Source organism: Echiichthys vipera, assembly GCF_963691815.1.
Source record: "Echiichthys vipera genome assembly, chromosome: 12".
NCBI lineage: Eukaryota > Metazoa > Chordata > Actinopteri > Perciformes > Trachinidae > Echiichthys > Echiichthys vipera.
The window spans coordinates 6,905,855-6,919,833 of NC_139837.1; the positions used below are offsets into that span (position 1 = coordinate 6,905,855).

At 42.9% G+C, this 13,979-nt stretch overlaps 1 protein-coding gene across 1 annotated transcript in view; it reads left to right on the forward strand.

Moving 5' to 3' along the window:
* The first annotated feature begins 343 nt into the window (after positions 1-343).
* The window catches only part of plekhh1 (pleckstrin homology domain containing, family H (with MyTH4 domain) member 1), a 39,227-nt gene continuing 25,591 nt past the window's right edge, over positions 344-13,979 (forward strand). The window contains exons 1-2 of the mRNA XM_083924724.1: positions 344-445; positions 4,685-4,870. Of these exons, the coding sequence (XP_083780850.1) occupies positions 4,724-4,870 (147 nt within the window). The 5' untranslated portion in view covers positions 344-445; positions 4,685-4,723. The remainder of the gene's footprint in view (positions 446-4,684; positions 4,871-13,979) is intronic.

Consider the following 13,979-nt stretch of genomic DNA (forward strand, 5'->3'; position numbering starts at 1 on the left):
AAACACAACCCTCACAAGACTGTGTTTACATCCTAAAAGAAAGAAAAAAAGAGAAACGGAGCCAGCCTTTAATGCAATATCCTGAGCAGCTCCTGCACACACACAAGGGGGGGCCTGACTCCTGCAGAAATCTGATCCGGCACTGGGCCCTTTAAAGGAATATGGGATGAGTCTGTTGAATGGAGCTCAGAGTGAAGTCCCACTGAAGTCTGCGCTCCAGAGAAAGGCTCAAGGACGAGAGGCGGCGCAGGCGGCAGCAGCAGTGGACACAAGACATGAGACGCTGAAAACATAAAAAAAAAAAGGACATGAGTGAGGAATAAGAGCGGGGAGAGAGTCGACGAACAAGTTATGAGCCGAATTGCGACGAATTACCGGGGAAGGTGTCCGTGAGCGGAGGAAGCCGACTGAAAGGGGGGGGCGGGGGAGACAACAAAGTCACAAGGTAAAGTAGCTGTGAAGGACGCCGCTATAGATCCGACTTTACCTCTTTACTTCCTCCGTGTGTTTTAATGCAGTTGCCGTGGGGGTGTATGTAACCGGCACACGGGGGGTTGTTTGGGACTAAAGCCGCAGCTGAGTATTTTGGGAGATGTCTGAAGCCTGGTTGAACTTTTCGTTTCTTTTCTTTTTTTTTTTTGCTGACACGATTTTATGGTTGCTACTATTCCACTGAGCCGCGTGCGTCTGGCACACCTGTTCATTGTGGCCCTTTTTTTGGACACTATCCTGGTCCCTGCTTGCCCTTCAGGTGTCTTTAAAGCATGTGCATTCAAGTCTAGAAGAAAGACAGCTTTCCGGTTGCATGTGCATGACTTTAGAGGGAAATGTGCATAGGTATATGTGTCACACATGCACTTTTTTCTCATCATAATGTGCATGTGGAGAAATCGCATTGCTCCATACATCAATCTGACCTGCCGTAGCTGCTGCTGAACACCTTCCCAAGCTAAAACCTGAACAGAAGATATATATTCTGTCTCACAATGTATGGTTAGAGCTGTCTCTTGCTATATAACTCATGCAAACAAAGCTTTTTGCCATGCCCTGAGGTGCTGCAGGGGAGTCAAGACTTTAATGTGTGTGTCTGTGTGTGTGTGTGTAGGACAGGAGAGCTGCAGAGGTAGATGTTTACACCTCAGCACAGAAGAATGTCAGGGCCTGTATTTAAGGCTGAGACTGATAATGAGTGTGGTCAGTTTGCCGAGGCCTGTCATTAACCTGAGCTGGGAGAGAGCTGCGTGGTTTTGCTTTGCCGGCAAAGGTAGGAGGAGAGGATGTGGAGGAAGGAGGGTGGGAAAGGTGCTGCAGGAGGAGAGGAGAGGAGAGGGAAGAAGCGCAGGAGGGATGGAAAGTGAGAGAGGCGTCGAGGGGGAGAGGTGAGGCAGAGAGAAAGAGGAGTAGGACAGGACGGATAAGATGATAAATGGCAGGAGGATAAACACGAGGTGTATTCATGATTTTGATTTTTACAGATTTTTAAACGTCTGATTTTGAGTCATCGCTCAGTTCGAATCGCTTTTGAATCTGAATTATTACAAGATAGCAATAAAAAGTAGGGCAAACACTGTTATTTATGAAGTTATTAGACACTCCTTTGGTGCCAAATAACATTAACCTCCTCATTTTTAAGGATAGGGTCGAAGGTTAAGAAATGTGTAGCTGCTTTGGAGATTTCCCCTCCCTGTTATTTATAGGACTACATCCCAGCTGTACCAAAATAGTGAGGCACCACTTTAAACAAAAGTGCGAGGCCTACTTGACCGGATGGGAGTCAAAAGAGGTCCCTTCTGTCAAACATATGAGGCCGCCGAGGAGACGATAAGGCAATATTTAACACACCCATACTTGACTCCTCGTGCTCTCAGATCATTTGTCTTTGTCTGCTTTCGTACACACAGAGATCTGCCACGCTGACACGAATCCGATCTAGACTTACACACATGCTCTTGTGTTGTTTGGTGGGAGTCTTTTTTTCAAAAAAATTTTCATTTGACATGTTGGGGTGGGGTGGGGATGCCAAAACTTTGGGAAGCCAAGTTGGACCTCGGCAGAGACAACAACAGCGGGGATTTGAAATGTCTAGTAGGGATGATATCACTGAACCACCTAATCACTTACATCACCGCAGCTGCATGCTCAGCAGTGTGTGTCAGTACTGTGCGTGTGTGTGCACATGTGTGTCTGTTTCCAATCTATTTCAGTGTGTATCTCCATCTGCGTCTGTCTGAGCTCTCGTAAGCAAGCGTTGAAGAGTTATGGCTGGCCGGGGAGTGTGTGTTTGAACATGTGGTGATTAAGGAGGTTGTAGTCAATGGAAGGACTGACTTGAGACTTGTACTTGTGCTCCTGGCGTCCTCTGAGTAAAAGTGCAGTCGAACAGTCCGCTCATGCAACGGCCAGACAGACAGAAACACCGCACGCTGTTTCCGTCAAAAACAATTTTTATAACGATCTCTGATAGCTTCCACATTTTTGAATAAAAAGCTCTCCTCGCTGGATATCAAATCTCACTCAGTCTGAGGACTAACTGTCAGTGCAGTCAATGGAAAGCAACTGTCGGTGATGGCAACCGTAGAAACGAGCCTGCTGGGAGCGTTGCGGTGGCGTTTCCATTCAGTCGTCCTCCCCACTGTTTGCTCTGGCCGCGGCTGCGTGCAAGTTCTCACAGCTAGGTGGAAGTAGAGAAGCTCCCAGGGCCTTCGTGTCTGTCTACAGCCAAGAGAGGACTCACCATTCGGCTTCCCCCGTGCACCTCACACACTGGGTGGCCCGAGTGTTACCAAACATGGATCTACCATGCAGATTCTGGAAAGCTTATTTTGGTTGTCTTTGCTTTTTTCTTTTTCTTTTACCACCTGAATATTTCCAGCTTAGGCATAATATGTCAGGCAGGAGATACTGCAGAAGAGAACGGTATTTATCAGATGGTACATAACAGTAGAATCACTTACCGGTAAATGGTAGCTGTAACAAAAGCTACATTACTACCCCACACATACACACACACTGTGAAAGTGAAAATGACCTCATTCGAGACAGTCTGGTGATGCTCTGGTCGCCTTCATTCCTCATCCTGCCCAGTATAAAGTTTAACTTTACACTTGCTGATTATTTACTTGGGTTCCTGGCACTGGTTGGCATGAACTGAAACAACCCCCTCATGTCCAACAAGCAGAGAGTGGTAAAAGAATTGTTCCACGGAGAGTTAGCACGACAGTGTTGAGAGTGTTTAACTGTTAAATGGCTTGTTTGCACCCAGCTGTTTTAGCTGCTGGAGGAGGTTCTGGACTCGGACTCCTGGCTTGCCCTAGCGTGGCTTAGCAGGGCTTATTCAAGCGACCTGAATTCCCCTCTTCCCTACGCCGGCGTCCTTCTTTACTTGACCTTCAGTCTAAGAGGGAGACGTCGGTAGCTGAACTTCGACTGTTCAGTCTGGATACAGCGGTCGGCTGGCGAAAACCTCCACGTGCATGACTTCTGTAATTTGTTTGCTAAGCCTGTATTTATGAGCATGCTAATTGTAGGGAGTGCCATGGTGCAGTTATAGTTGCTGGACTTTGAACGTCTGCTGTTGTGCTGACAGTGTCTGGCTGCACTTTGAGTCTGTCTGACTGGATTCTGCTGAACATTTTAACTCCAAACTTCTTTTAAACTTACTTAACTTCATTATGTGACTCAATGCAATGCAAAATGTCACTCACAGTCTTACACATCACTGCACTTTTGCTAGCTGTGAACCCAAATCTGATTGTTATGGCTACTTTTATCTCGAGATAATAAGACTTTTATTGAGTTCACACAGTGAGGGTCTTAACCTTTTGTGAATGAGGATCCACTCGGAGAAAAATAGCCACTTGTCAATCCTCCTCAGGTAAAAATAACCTCAGCGCCCCAGTTTCCCACATTCAGCACTGGGCCCATTCATCCTCACACATTCTTTCCTCCTTTCTTTGCCGAGGCGAGCTGACGGCCCCCCCTCTCTAGCTGTGATGGGACTGTCATGCAGAAAGACACTATTGTGCCGCGCAGGATCCCGTTTCACTCTTGCCTTGTAATTAAGAAGGGATTGCATGGCTGGGGAGTTGTGGGGGGTGGGGGTGCGGGGAGACCAGGGGGATTGGGTTAGTAGGTAATTTGGCTAAAAAACAGAGCACCGACCTGCTTTGTAGCTGGCAGGCCTGGGAGCCGGCACGCATGAACCCAACTCCCCCACTGACACAGAGCCTCCCTGCTGGGGTTTTGTTCAGTGTGTGTGGGCATGTGGAGAGACTGCAGACGAAAAGGAAAGAAAGATTCAGGCTGTGGCGGTCTCTCTCCAAGTGCATATCCGTTTGTGTGTATGGAACACGTGAGAGTACTTGTGTTTCTTTGCGGTTACATGTCGCAGGGCATGCGAGCAACAACGAAAGTGAGAGGAAGCTTTCATTAAACTTGTGTCATTGTGGACTCATCGTTGCTCTACTCCCATTTCCTCAGTGAATCATGGGATGTGTGGTCAACAGAGAGCATTTCTAGAGGTTGAATCACTTTTTTATCCTATTGCTGTAATGAAAAGAGGAGCTGGACTACTTAAGAAAATACCTTCAAAGTATTATGATTGTTGCAAGGTTCACGGTAGTTAAATCTATACCCTCCTGACAGCAAACTATACGTGAGTACACTTGTGTTTTCTGTCTTTCAGTGCAGCCTGAGATCAGAGGCAGAGCTCTGAACCCTCGCCATGGCTGACGTGCTGGAGAGCGGCGGCGGGTCAGGAGCTGTCAGAGTGGCCAGCGTGGACTGGCAGAAACGCTGCATCGCTCTGGAGATGCAGCTGCTGAGGTTCCGTCTCCAGGCGGGAAAGATCAGAGAGCTGCTGGCAGAGAAGGTAAGAAAGAAAATCATCACGGGAACAAGAGTAAGAAGTTCTACACTTCTGGTGTCTTCTTAAAGTCAGACATGTTCTATGTAATATGGAATATTTACAACTTTTGTGTAGCGTTTTAAATGAGCTTGCTAATATACAGAATGACCAGGATGGAAAGTAAAAGAGATCACGTGGAGTATGGACGAAAGATCTGACCTGACCTGACCTGATCAAAATCGACGTTTCCCAACAATTCTCAACTCCGTACTTGAGCTTCAGCCATGAGCCCTTTAACTATTTTGCTGATCAATTATTAGTTTTGAGTAATTTTTTCAAGAAAAAATGTCCAAATTCTGTGATTTCAGCTTCTTAAATGTGAATATCTTCTGGTTTCTTTCCTCCTCTATGGCAGTAAGTTGAATATCTTTGGTTTGTGGACAAAACAAGACATTTGATGATGTCATCATCGTCTTTGGGAAATATTAATATTAATAATTTTAGAGACCAAACCACTAATCTATTAATCGACACATTCATCCATAATGAAAATAATTGTTAGTTGCAGCGTTCTGAAACAGACATAATTCTCCATGGATGCATATATAAAAACAGTCTTACCAACGTTTATGAAGGACTGGCAGTTAAGTTTGGTATATTGTTTGCCTTTAACTCTTAAAGCTTATGATGCTAGCCATAATGGAGAGATAACGTGGACGAGGACGTTGCGAACACAGTCAGCCTCTTAACCTCGAAGCCACCCCAAAGTTAATCACCACTTTGAAACTTTGTAATGGGTTCACGAATACCTGGAGCAACCCAAAGTGGTTTATAAACTTACTGAAAAACGTTAAAGTCTAAGTATAAGGAGAACAATCCAGATGTAATTTTCTCAGAAACTACCTCCAACTATGACATTCCCGAGACAGGTGGGAAATGTAGTTTGTCTGTGTGTGTGTGTGTGTGTGTGTGTGTGTGTGTGTGTGTGTGTGTGTGTGTGTGTGTGTGTGTGTGTGTGTGTGTGTGTGTGTGTGTGTGTGTGTGTGTGTGTGTGTGTGTGTGTGTGTGTGTGTGTGTGTGTGTGTGTGTGTGTGTGTGTGTGTGTGTGTGTGTGTGTGTGTGTGTGTGTGTGTGCGATCTCATCCTTTGCCTCACTACCAAAAGCTTGAGGCTTCAGCTGAGTCAAAACACAAATCTATTTGTTACCATGGTAACTGACAACCGTTACACCTGGCAGGTTTGTCATTAAACAATTAAATTAATGGGGTAGGACGTTCAAAAAGATAAGAATTAACTGGATTTTGAGTACGATTTTGCCCGTTTTGTTGCTCTTACACTACGGGATGTGACTGTACCTGAAATGATTTACTGCCGCACTACTGTTGAAATGAGTCACAGCGCTCTCATCTGCAAAATAATCCATGCCACAAGATATTCTGCCCAGACGCTGCCTCATCATCTTCTTCTTCTTCTCCAGTGTTTTTAAGTGTTTAGAGCACAAGGAGACAATTAAAGCACGTGGGTCAGTTACAAATACAGGTGTGGGTGACTGTATGTGTTTATGTGTAAAGTCAGATGGGATTACTCAGTTTATTTGCTAAACATTTGCTCCACTCATTCTGTGTCATAGGAGGTTGGCTACATTTTCAGCCAAGATGAATATTTAACATTTAACTCATCACTTCTGCTGCTTCCCCTCAAAGCTGGGGAGGGGGGGAATAACCGCCAGCCTCCGGCCTATGCTTATAAAGTTGTGGCTGTTGTAAAGTCTGACTACCAGACACTTTGGTAAGTAATCAGCTGTCATCAGGAGGTTCAGCTCTGTTCTGAAGATTTGTTGGTGACAAAGTGGAAGTGTTTGGATTAGAGGGAGAAGGAGGAGGAGGAGCGAGTGTAGTAGCAGAAAAACAGTTCTCCCGTCCTGACTTTTCTACAGATTTCACTTCTTTTCTTTGTAGCTTTACCATCGGCTGTTCTTTATAGACTCAAATATCTCTTTGCTGCTTTAGTTTGGAGCGTCACAGTGGTTGGCTTTCTGTATCATCTCTAAAGCTGGAGTTCATTCAGTCAGTCGGCAGGATGTTTACAGTCCAAACATAACCCATGTGTCTGATAAGAGCAGGAGGGCTCCCTGCTGTGTCCCCTGTCAGGCTCTGTCAGACCTCCAGCTCCTCTGTGTGACCACATCCAACACACACTCATTACGATTTATAACTTTGAGAAAGTCATTTATAAAAGGTTCTTCCAGTACAATAATCTTGAAGGAAGTTCTACAACAGCTAAAGGGATAAAGTTAGCAACAAACATCAAGTTCTTCTAGCTTATTACTGATCGAAATACAATTTATTTAAGGATAGTTTTGCAGAAGTATGTTTGTTATTGTCAACAGTCCCATAGAAAGATTTTCTTATGCTTTCGGGTAGTCCGTACGTACGCATGTTTTGTCCATAACTCAAGAGTTCCTAAGCTAATTATGGCAACATTTCAGTCTAACATGATGAAGTGATTACATTTTATAACCAAAAGGTCAAAGGTCAACTTCACTGTGACATCATAATGTTTCTGTCCATTATTCAACGCCATAACTCAGGAACAGGAGCCTAATATTCCTCTGTGCGTCCAAAAACGATTTAAAACAAATCAGCGGGCCACACTGTTGCACTTTTCCTTCAGTGTGATGAACATGAAGGCTGCTTCCATATCTCTGAATCATTGTCCGCATCTCTGATTTGTTCAGCAAGTCAAATAGGTATGGTGCTGACGGCTCTTTCCACCGTTCGGAGAAACAATAAACCAGTCAGAACTTTGCAGGCAGGATTAAGAATGAGGAAGCCATCTTTCAACGTACAGTATCTAGCTGCATTTATGAAAATAAGTGAAGACAAAGTGGCTACAAGAAGAACTGCGAGTGGAAATACCCACTCACACCCACACACATGGAAGAACTAAAAAGAAATCGTCAAACTTTCGATCAGAATATTATGTCTGTTAAGTTAACTGCTCCTATAGTAACCTTTACCGACAACTGAAAACGGCTTACTGCACTGGACGGATACATTAATTCATTCATCTTCAACCGCTTGTCCCTGTCGGGGTCGCGGGGGGCTGGAGCCGATCACAGCTGACATCGGGGCTGAGGCGGGGTACACCCTGGACAGAACGCCAGTCGATCACAGGGCACATAGAGACGAACAGAGACAGACAACCATTCACACCTACGGGCAAGTTTTTTAGAGTCATCAATGAACCGAACACAAGCATGTCTTTTGGATTGTGTGAGGAAACCGGAGAACCCGGAGGAAACCCACGCAGACACGGGGAGAACATGCAAACTCTACACAGAAAAGGCCCCAGTCGGGATGCGAACCTGAAACCTTCTCGCTGTGAGGCGACAGTGCTATCCACTACACCACTGTGTAGCCCACTGGATGGATACAAATTAGTAGGATGCATGAAGTGAAACGAAACGGGAATTCACTCTAATTATCGTGCTAACATGAGGACTTTATTTTATTTTGGATCATTCCTACATGATACGGCATTGTGGTGCTAAATAACACTAGAGCACCAAATGTGCATTAATCTGCGTCGGAAAGTAGTCCCCAACAAATTCACTGTTTACTGAGTGAAAACGACAGCGCCCAGCTTAATCAGCCTTTGAACAATATAAGTATATATTCATGAAGTGTTTTTAAAGGTTAACATCCTCAGTGGGAGATAATGGGTTGGGGGGTTTGTGTGTAACAGTCGGGGTATTGAAGTCAGATGATTGTTAGTGTTTGTAGGTTTCGTTTTTTTCTTAGGATTTACATAGATTTATATAAAATAGCCCACTAATAAAGCCATAGTTACAACTTACCTCTCCTTATTAAGAAGTGGTACCCACATTCACACAGTACACTTTTACTATTTGTGCATATACAGTATCTAGATGTTGGCTTTTCATTTCAGCCGTGATGCCAGGAATAGAGGGGAGTTCAAGCTTTCTGACTAATTACTCCGCTTAATAACCAGCATACACAGTATTTATTGTGAAATGTTCTTTTTGGGCATGTGGCCAAGAAAATAGGCTAATTAATCGCTGCTTTTTCTTGCACTCTCATAAACACACGTGCACACACACTCTGACACACACACACACACACACGCATACGCACACAGCACTGAGCAGGATTTAAGTGGAGGCCCGTGCTGCTGAGTGTGTTTTTCTGATATTTTTTTTTTTTTGAAGCAGGGGGGAGGCGGGTGCTGAGTGACTACCATGCCGTCATGTTATTACTTTTTGGAAAGTTTGCTTCACGCTCTTCATCTCCTCTTTTGCCAAGTTAGGAGTGTTTTACGCATTGACCCACTTTGGTGTGGAAAAACATGAAAAAAGAAAAAAAAAAAGAAAGTTGACGTGGTTGCCTGTGACATGGCATTTACTCCCCCCCTCCCAGAGGTCGACTGTGAGTGAGGGAGAGGAGAGAGAAGGAGATGCCCCATTTGCCTTGTGAGGAGTTTAACAGGAGTCCGTTTAGGAGTTTTTACTGGGGATTAGGAAAGTGCAATCGACAGCTGTCAGCTGGGGAAGCATGGAAACAGAAACTTCCTCATACACAAAGAAGTGGAAGAGATCGGGACATAATATAGTACATTTATGGTACAGGAGTTACACAACTTTATAATTAGAGGTAATTTGAGCTAAAAGCAAAACAGTCACGACACTGGAAAGTTTTTTTCTACAAATCAAATCATCCAGAGTCCAATAAATAGGGAATGACAAGGGAAGAGGTTAATATATCCACAAGGTTTGGTTCAGAGTTTCAAATGTCTTTGGGCCGTCCAACAATATAGAAAACCCTTATTCTGAGGCTTTTTTTTAAATTGGGTGGTATTCCCAGTTCAAGGTTTCCTTTCATTACTTGGAAAATCTAATTCTGGACAAATGAGATTAATCCTCTTCATAAGCCTCATGTGGCTCGACGAGTAAAACGTTGTTTGCGACTCAACGCAGAAAGGTCAGCGGGTTCACATTTGTGTGCATAAACATTTAGTTTCATGTGAGGATTAGTTTGGATCAGCTCCTTTTTAACAGTTCGGCTGTGTTTAACCCTCTGAGGGACAGGGTAAGAGGTAGCTTTCTAGTGAGGTTGTATGAACACTTCATCAGATTTACGCTGATCAAAATAGTCTTTTGCGGGGGGTTTAATAAATAATCGCTGTGGTTACTTGGACAATATTTCTTCAGCCTGATTGAAATCAGTCTGATTAGCGATCCCAACTTTACCGTTTACATGTAGACTGATTAAGGTGATCCGATAAGATGTGCGCTTACATTCCCCAAAGATCAGTACAAAACTTGGATTTGCCCAAAGTGGCTCCAGCCGATGCGATGTGTCCAATCTGAGGGAAATATAACAGATTAAGAGGTATAAGAGATCTTTTCCTTGACTTTATTGGAATGGTTCGATGGATTGAAACATCTTTTTAAATCCTTTTTTGTTTGTCGGTTGTTGTTTCAACCCGTTTTGTCTTGCTACCACCGTGATCCTGTTCTCCTGAACGTCTCCTAATGTTTCCCCCATGTTGGGCAAACATGCGCAGAAATAATATATATATATTCCAACTAGAATAAAATGACTGGGTTAAGTGTTTTCATGGTTATTAGGAGCTATCAAAGGTTTACACTGCCCCTCTCAACCCAATTGAAAATTCCTTTTGATCACACCAGACCGAGTCGGTCTTTTCTGATTGAAGTGGTTACATGAGGCAGTTTTATTTATAGCAGTATGAAGTTTATAACTGGCAGTAGCTGAGACATTATTGTTGTTAAGTTACTTGTTGAAATACAGTATTTAAGTGTTGATGTTCTGCATAGTATTCATACTTTTTGGTACAATTTCTTCCCAGGGCCTGCTCCTCGTTCCCCTCATCAGTCCACTCCCCCTCTGCTCTTTTGTTCAGGAGTTTTTCTTACATTTAATGATTGAGCTGGACTCATTACTAACCATCAGCTGTGCACAAGGGTTAATGATTAAAGTCGAGAGGCAGGTGGATCTCACAGTGAACAGATATTTTATAGTGAAACCACCTTCACTAATGTTTAAGTTAATGTCCTTTGTGAACGCCAATATGCACAACAAGTGGTACTCTGCGGGGGAATTGTTGGGTCTATGTAAATCATAAATAAGTCATATAGTGTGGTCTATACCTCGTCTGTAAAGTGTCCTGAGAACTTTTGTTGTGATGTGGCACTATAAATAAAATTGAATTGAACAAGTAGACAAAGACAATCAGATGAACGGTCTAAAGAAAGAGAGGGAAGAGAGTAAAAATGCTGACAGCTTTAAGTAATCTGGCCACCAGATCTCAAACCTCTGTCAGTTGGTTTCTGGCCGTAACAGTAAACAGTTATTTAGCTGAGACCGATCTGTTATCTGACAGAGAAACAGATGATCTGGTGTCTTTAGCCTGCTCTTATCTTATCTCCACCTCCCTGGGTATTATCAGTCCCTCTGGAATCCATAATGAGACAGGAGGCCGACACTCTGCTCCCCTACAAAAGTATTCTGCAAAACTGAGAAAAAGGTGTGGGATAAGTTAGTAAGTACTAAGTAACTTAATATATTTATAAAGCACTTTTCACAGGCAAAAGTGTCTTACAAGGGCATAAAACAACATACAGGGAAAACACAGAAAAAACACAATACATCAAGAAAAAACACAACGAAGACCTGGACGTCAAGTTGACCTGGTGCATACAGGTCAACTAAATGCCTGTCTAAACAGATACGTCTTTATCTGACTTTTAAAAGAGTCCACAGACACCGCAGACCGTCAGGGTGCAGGCGTAGCATTCAGTAATTTAGGTGCTACGGATTCAAGTCTGGTGATTTTTTTATCGATGAATCCAATAAAATTTCCCAGCTTGGGATCAATAAAGTATTTTTATTCCATTCTAAAAAGACCAAAACCAACAATGCATTAGTCTCTCTCTCTATTTTAGAGGATGGATGTGACTCTCATCCTCAATCCCATTAAGTTAAAAACAGGTCATAAATACAGGGTGTCACAAAAAAAAGGTACACATTTTTGAAATATATATATATAATATATATATAAAATATATATATATATATTATATATATATATATATATATATATATTTTATGGGGATACCTAAAAGACAAAGTCTACGCTTTAAGACCTGAAACAGTCACTGAATTGAGAGCAGCCATTCAAAGTGAATGCACGCAAATATCAAGGGAATTGCTTTGTGATGCGTGCGATTCCATTGCTTCGCGTTGTCAGCAATGTCTGGACCAGATTACATTTTGAAGATGAAATGAATTGTAATAAATATCTACTTAACATGTATGTAAAGTGTGTATACACTTTTTGGGACACCCTGTATATGCTTTCATTTGTAAGAATGGCTAAATGACTTCCCAACTGGACACTAGTTTTTAGCAAAAGTTACTCAAACAAGAGTAAAATAGTTTGGGACTATTTTGAGCTGCAGATCTGATTATTTACAACACAGTTGTATTTCGTCTTTTAATGGGACTGTTGACAGTAAGAGAAATACAGATTATCCTAAGTCTCATCCCTAAAGTCGAGTGATATATGCGACTCAGCTTTACGAAACCTGACTCCCACCTCATCCGTTTTCAGCCTTCTCAGCAGCAGAAGCTTGTGTGCTGCACTGGGGCCTGACAGATGCTGGATTGCAGACATAGTTGTCTCACGCCTGCTCAGCGACTCAGGCCTCGACAGTTGGACTCTGCAGTAACTAAGCAGATCGATAGAGAGATAAACTGACAGCACTAACTTACACAGTCCTTATCTGATAGCCTCAAGGGTGCAGAAGCCTGTTGGTTACCACCAGGTCACCCATTTGATCGCTCAGATTGAGTACGAGCCGAAAGCAGAGATGATTTCCTGGTTGGAACAATGATTTTCCAACCAGGGCTTTAAAGACTCAGCTCCAAGTTATGGATTAAACATAGCTAAACATATTAAATAATTAGCTGAAAGAGTTAATGTACAGTTCAGAATACTGAAATAAAAGAAATGTATAGAAGAAGGTAGCTTAAGATAATGGATAGGAGTAAGATAAGATATTATTGATACTAATGCGGTATTCATTCTGCTTATCGGCCTGATTCTTTATCAGTTCCTTATTGATGCCTGATCAATTTTCTGTGTGTAGACCTACACAGGAAAAATAAAAATAAAAGATCTTCTGCCAAGGCCGCCTGCATGGCATTAATCTTATTATAAAATGCACGACTCGTAAATAAAAACATGCCCGTATCGATAAAAGGCATTGATAAGCTCGGAGGCATAATAGGATTCATATGTTTTTACCTTTTTACTTCATGGTTCCCCAAAAGTAAAGTCAAAGCATGTGACAGGTTTCTGTCACTGTAGGTAGTTTTTTTATAATGCTGATGTTTGTTTTAATGAGTTATTTGATGCTATAAAAAAACAAGGTAAAATGTCACGATTGAGAGCTTTGATCGACGCGTGATTGGCTGGGCGGGTGTGTGGACGTCACTTCGATGACGTGACTCTTCTGCGTGAACATTACTGCAATGGTGGCGCCTCTATCCGGGATAGTTTAGTTTCAATTTTGTACAGTGGAACGAAGTGGAGCCGCGTCGTCCATCTCTATATACAGTCTATGCATCAACATGAAATGACAGGTGGTGATGAATTCATCTGATAGGGCTGTGAGGCTTAACCGTTGTGAATCCCTGATATATGAGTAATGGTCTCAAGGAAGCCCCTTGAGCCCCAGTTGTGAGATGCTAAAGCTGTTCTCCGCATTGACTTTGTCAGAAACTTTCCAGTCCTGATATCACCACCATATGTTCGTTTGAACTCAGTAAGCTCAAGGTCCAAATACCTCCACCTCCTGACCTCTAACATGTCCTGAGACTACATGTGGCAGCTTTTTAGGCTTTCTGATGACTTCTTTTGATGACTGCCTGTCAATGTTGAGGTGCTTTATATTCACCTATTGTTGCTTGCCTCTTCTATTTATTCTTTTTTGAATGGAGGACAAAGTGCTGTTTGCTCTTTGGCTCGAGCTCTGTAAAGCCTTTGACTCACGATGAAGGCTGGTGACCCTGAGGTGAGGAATCAT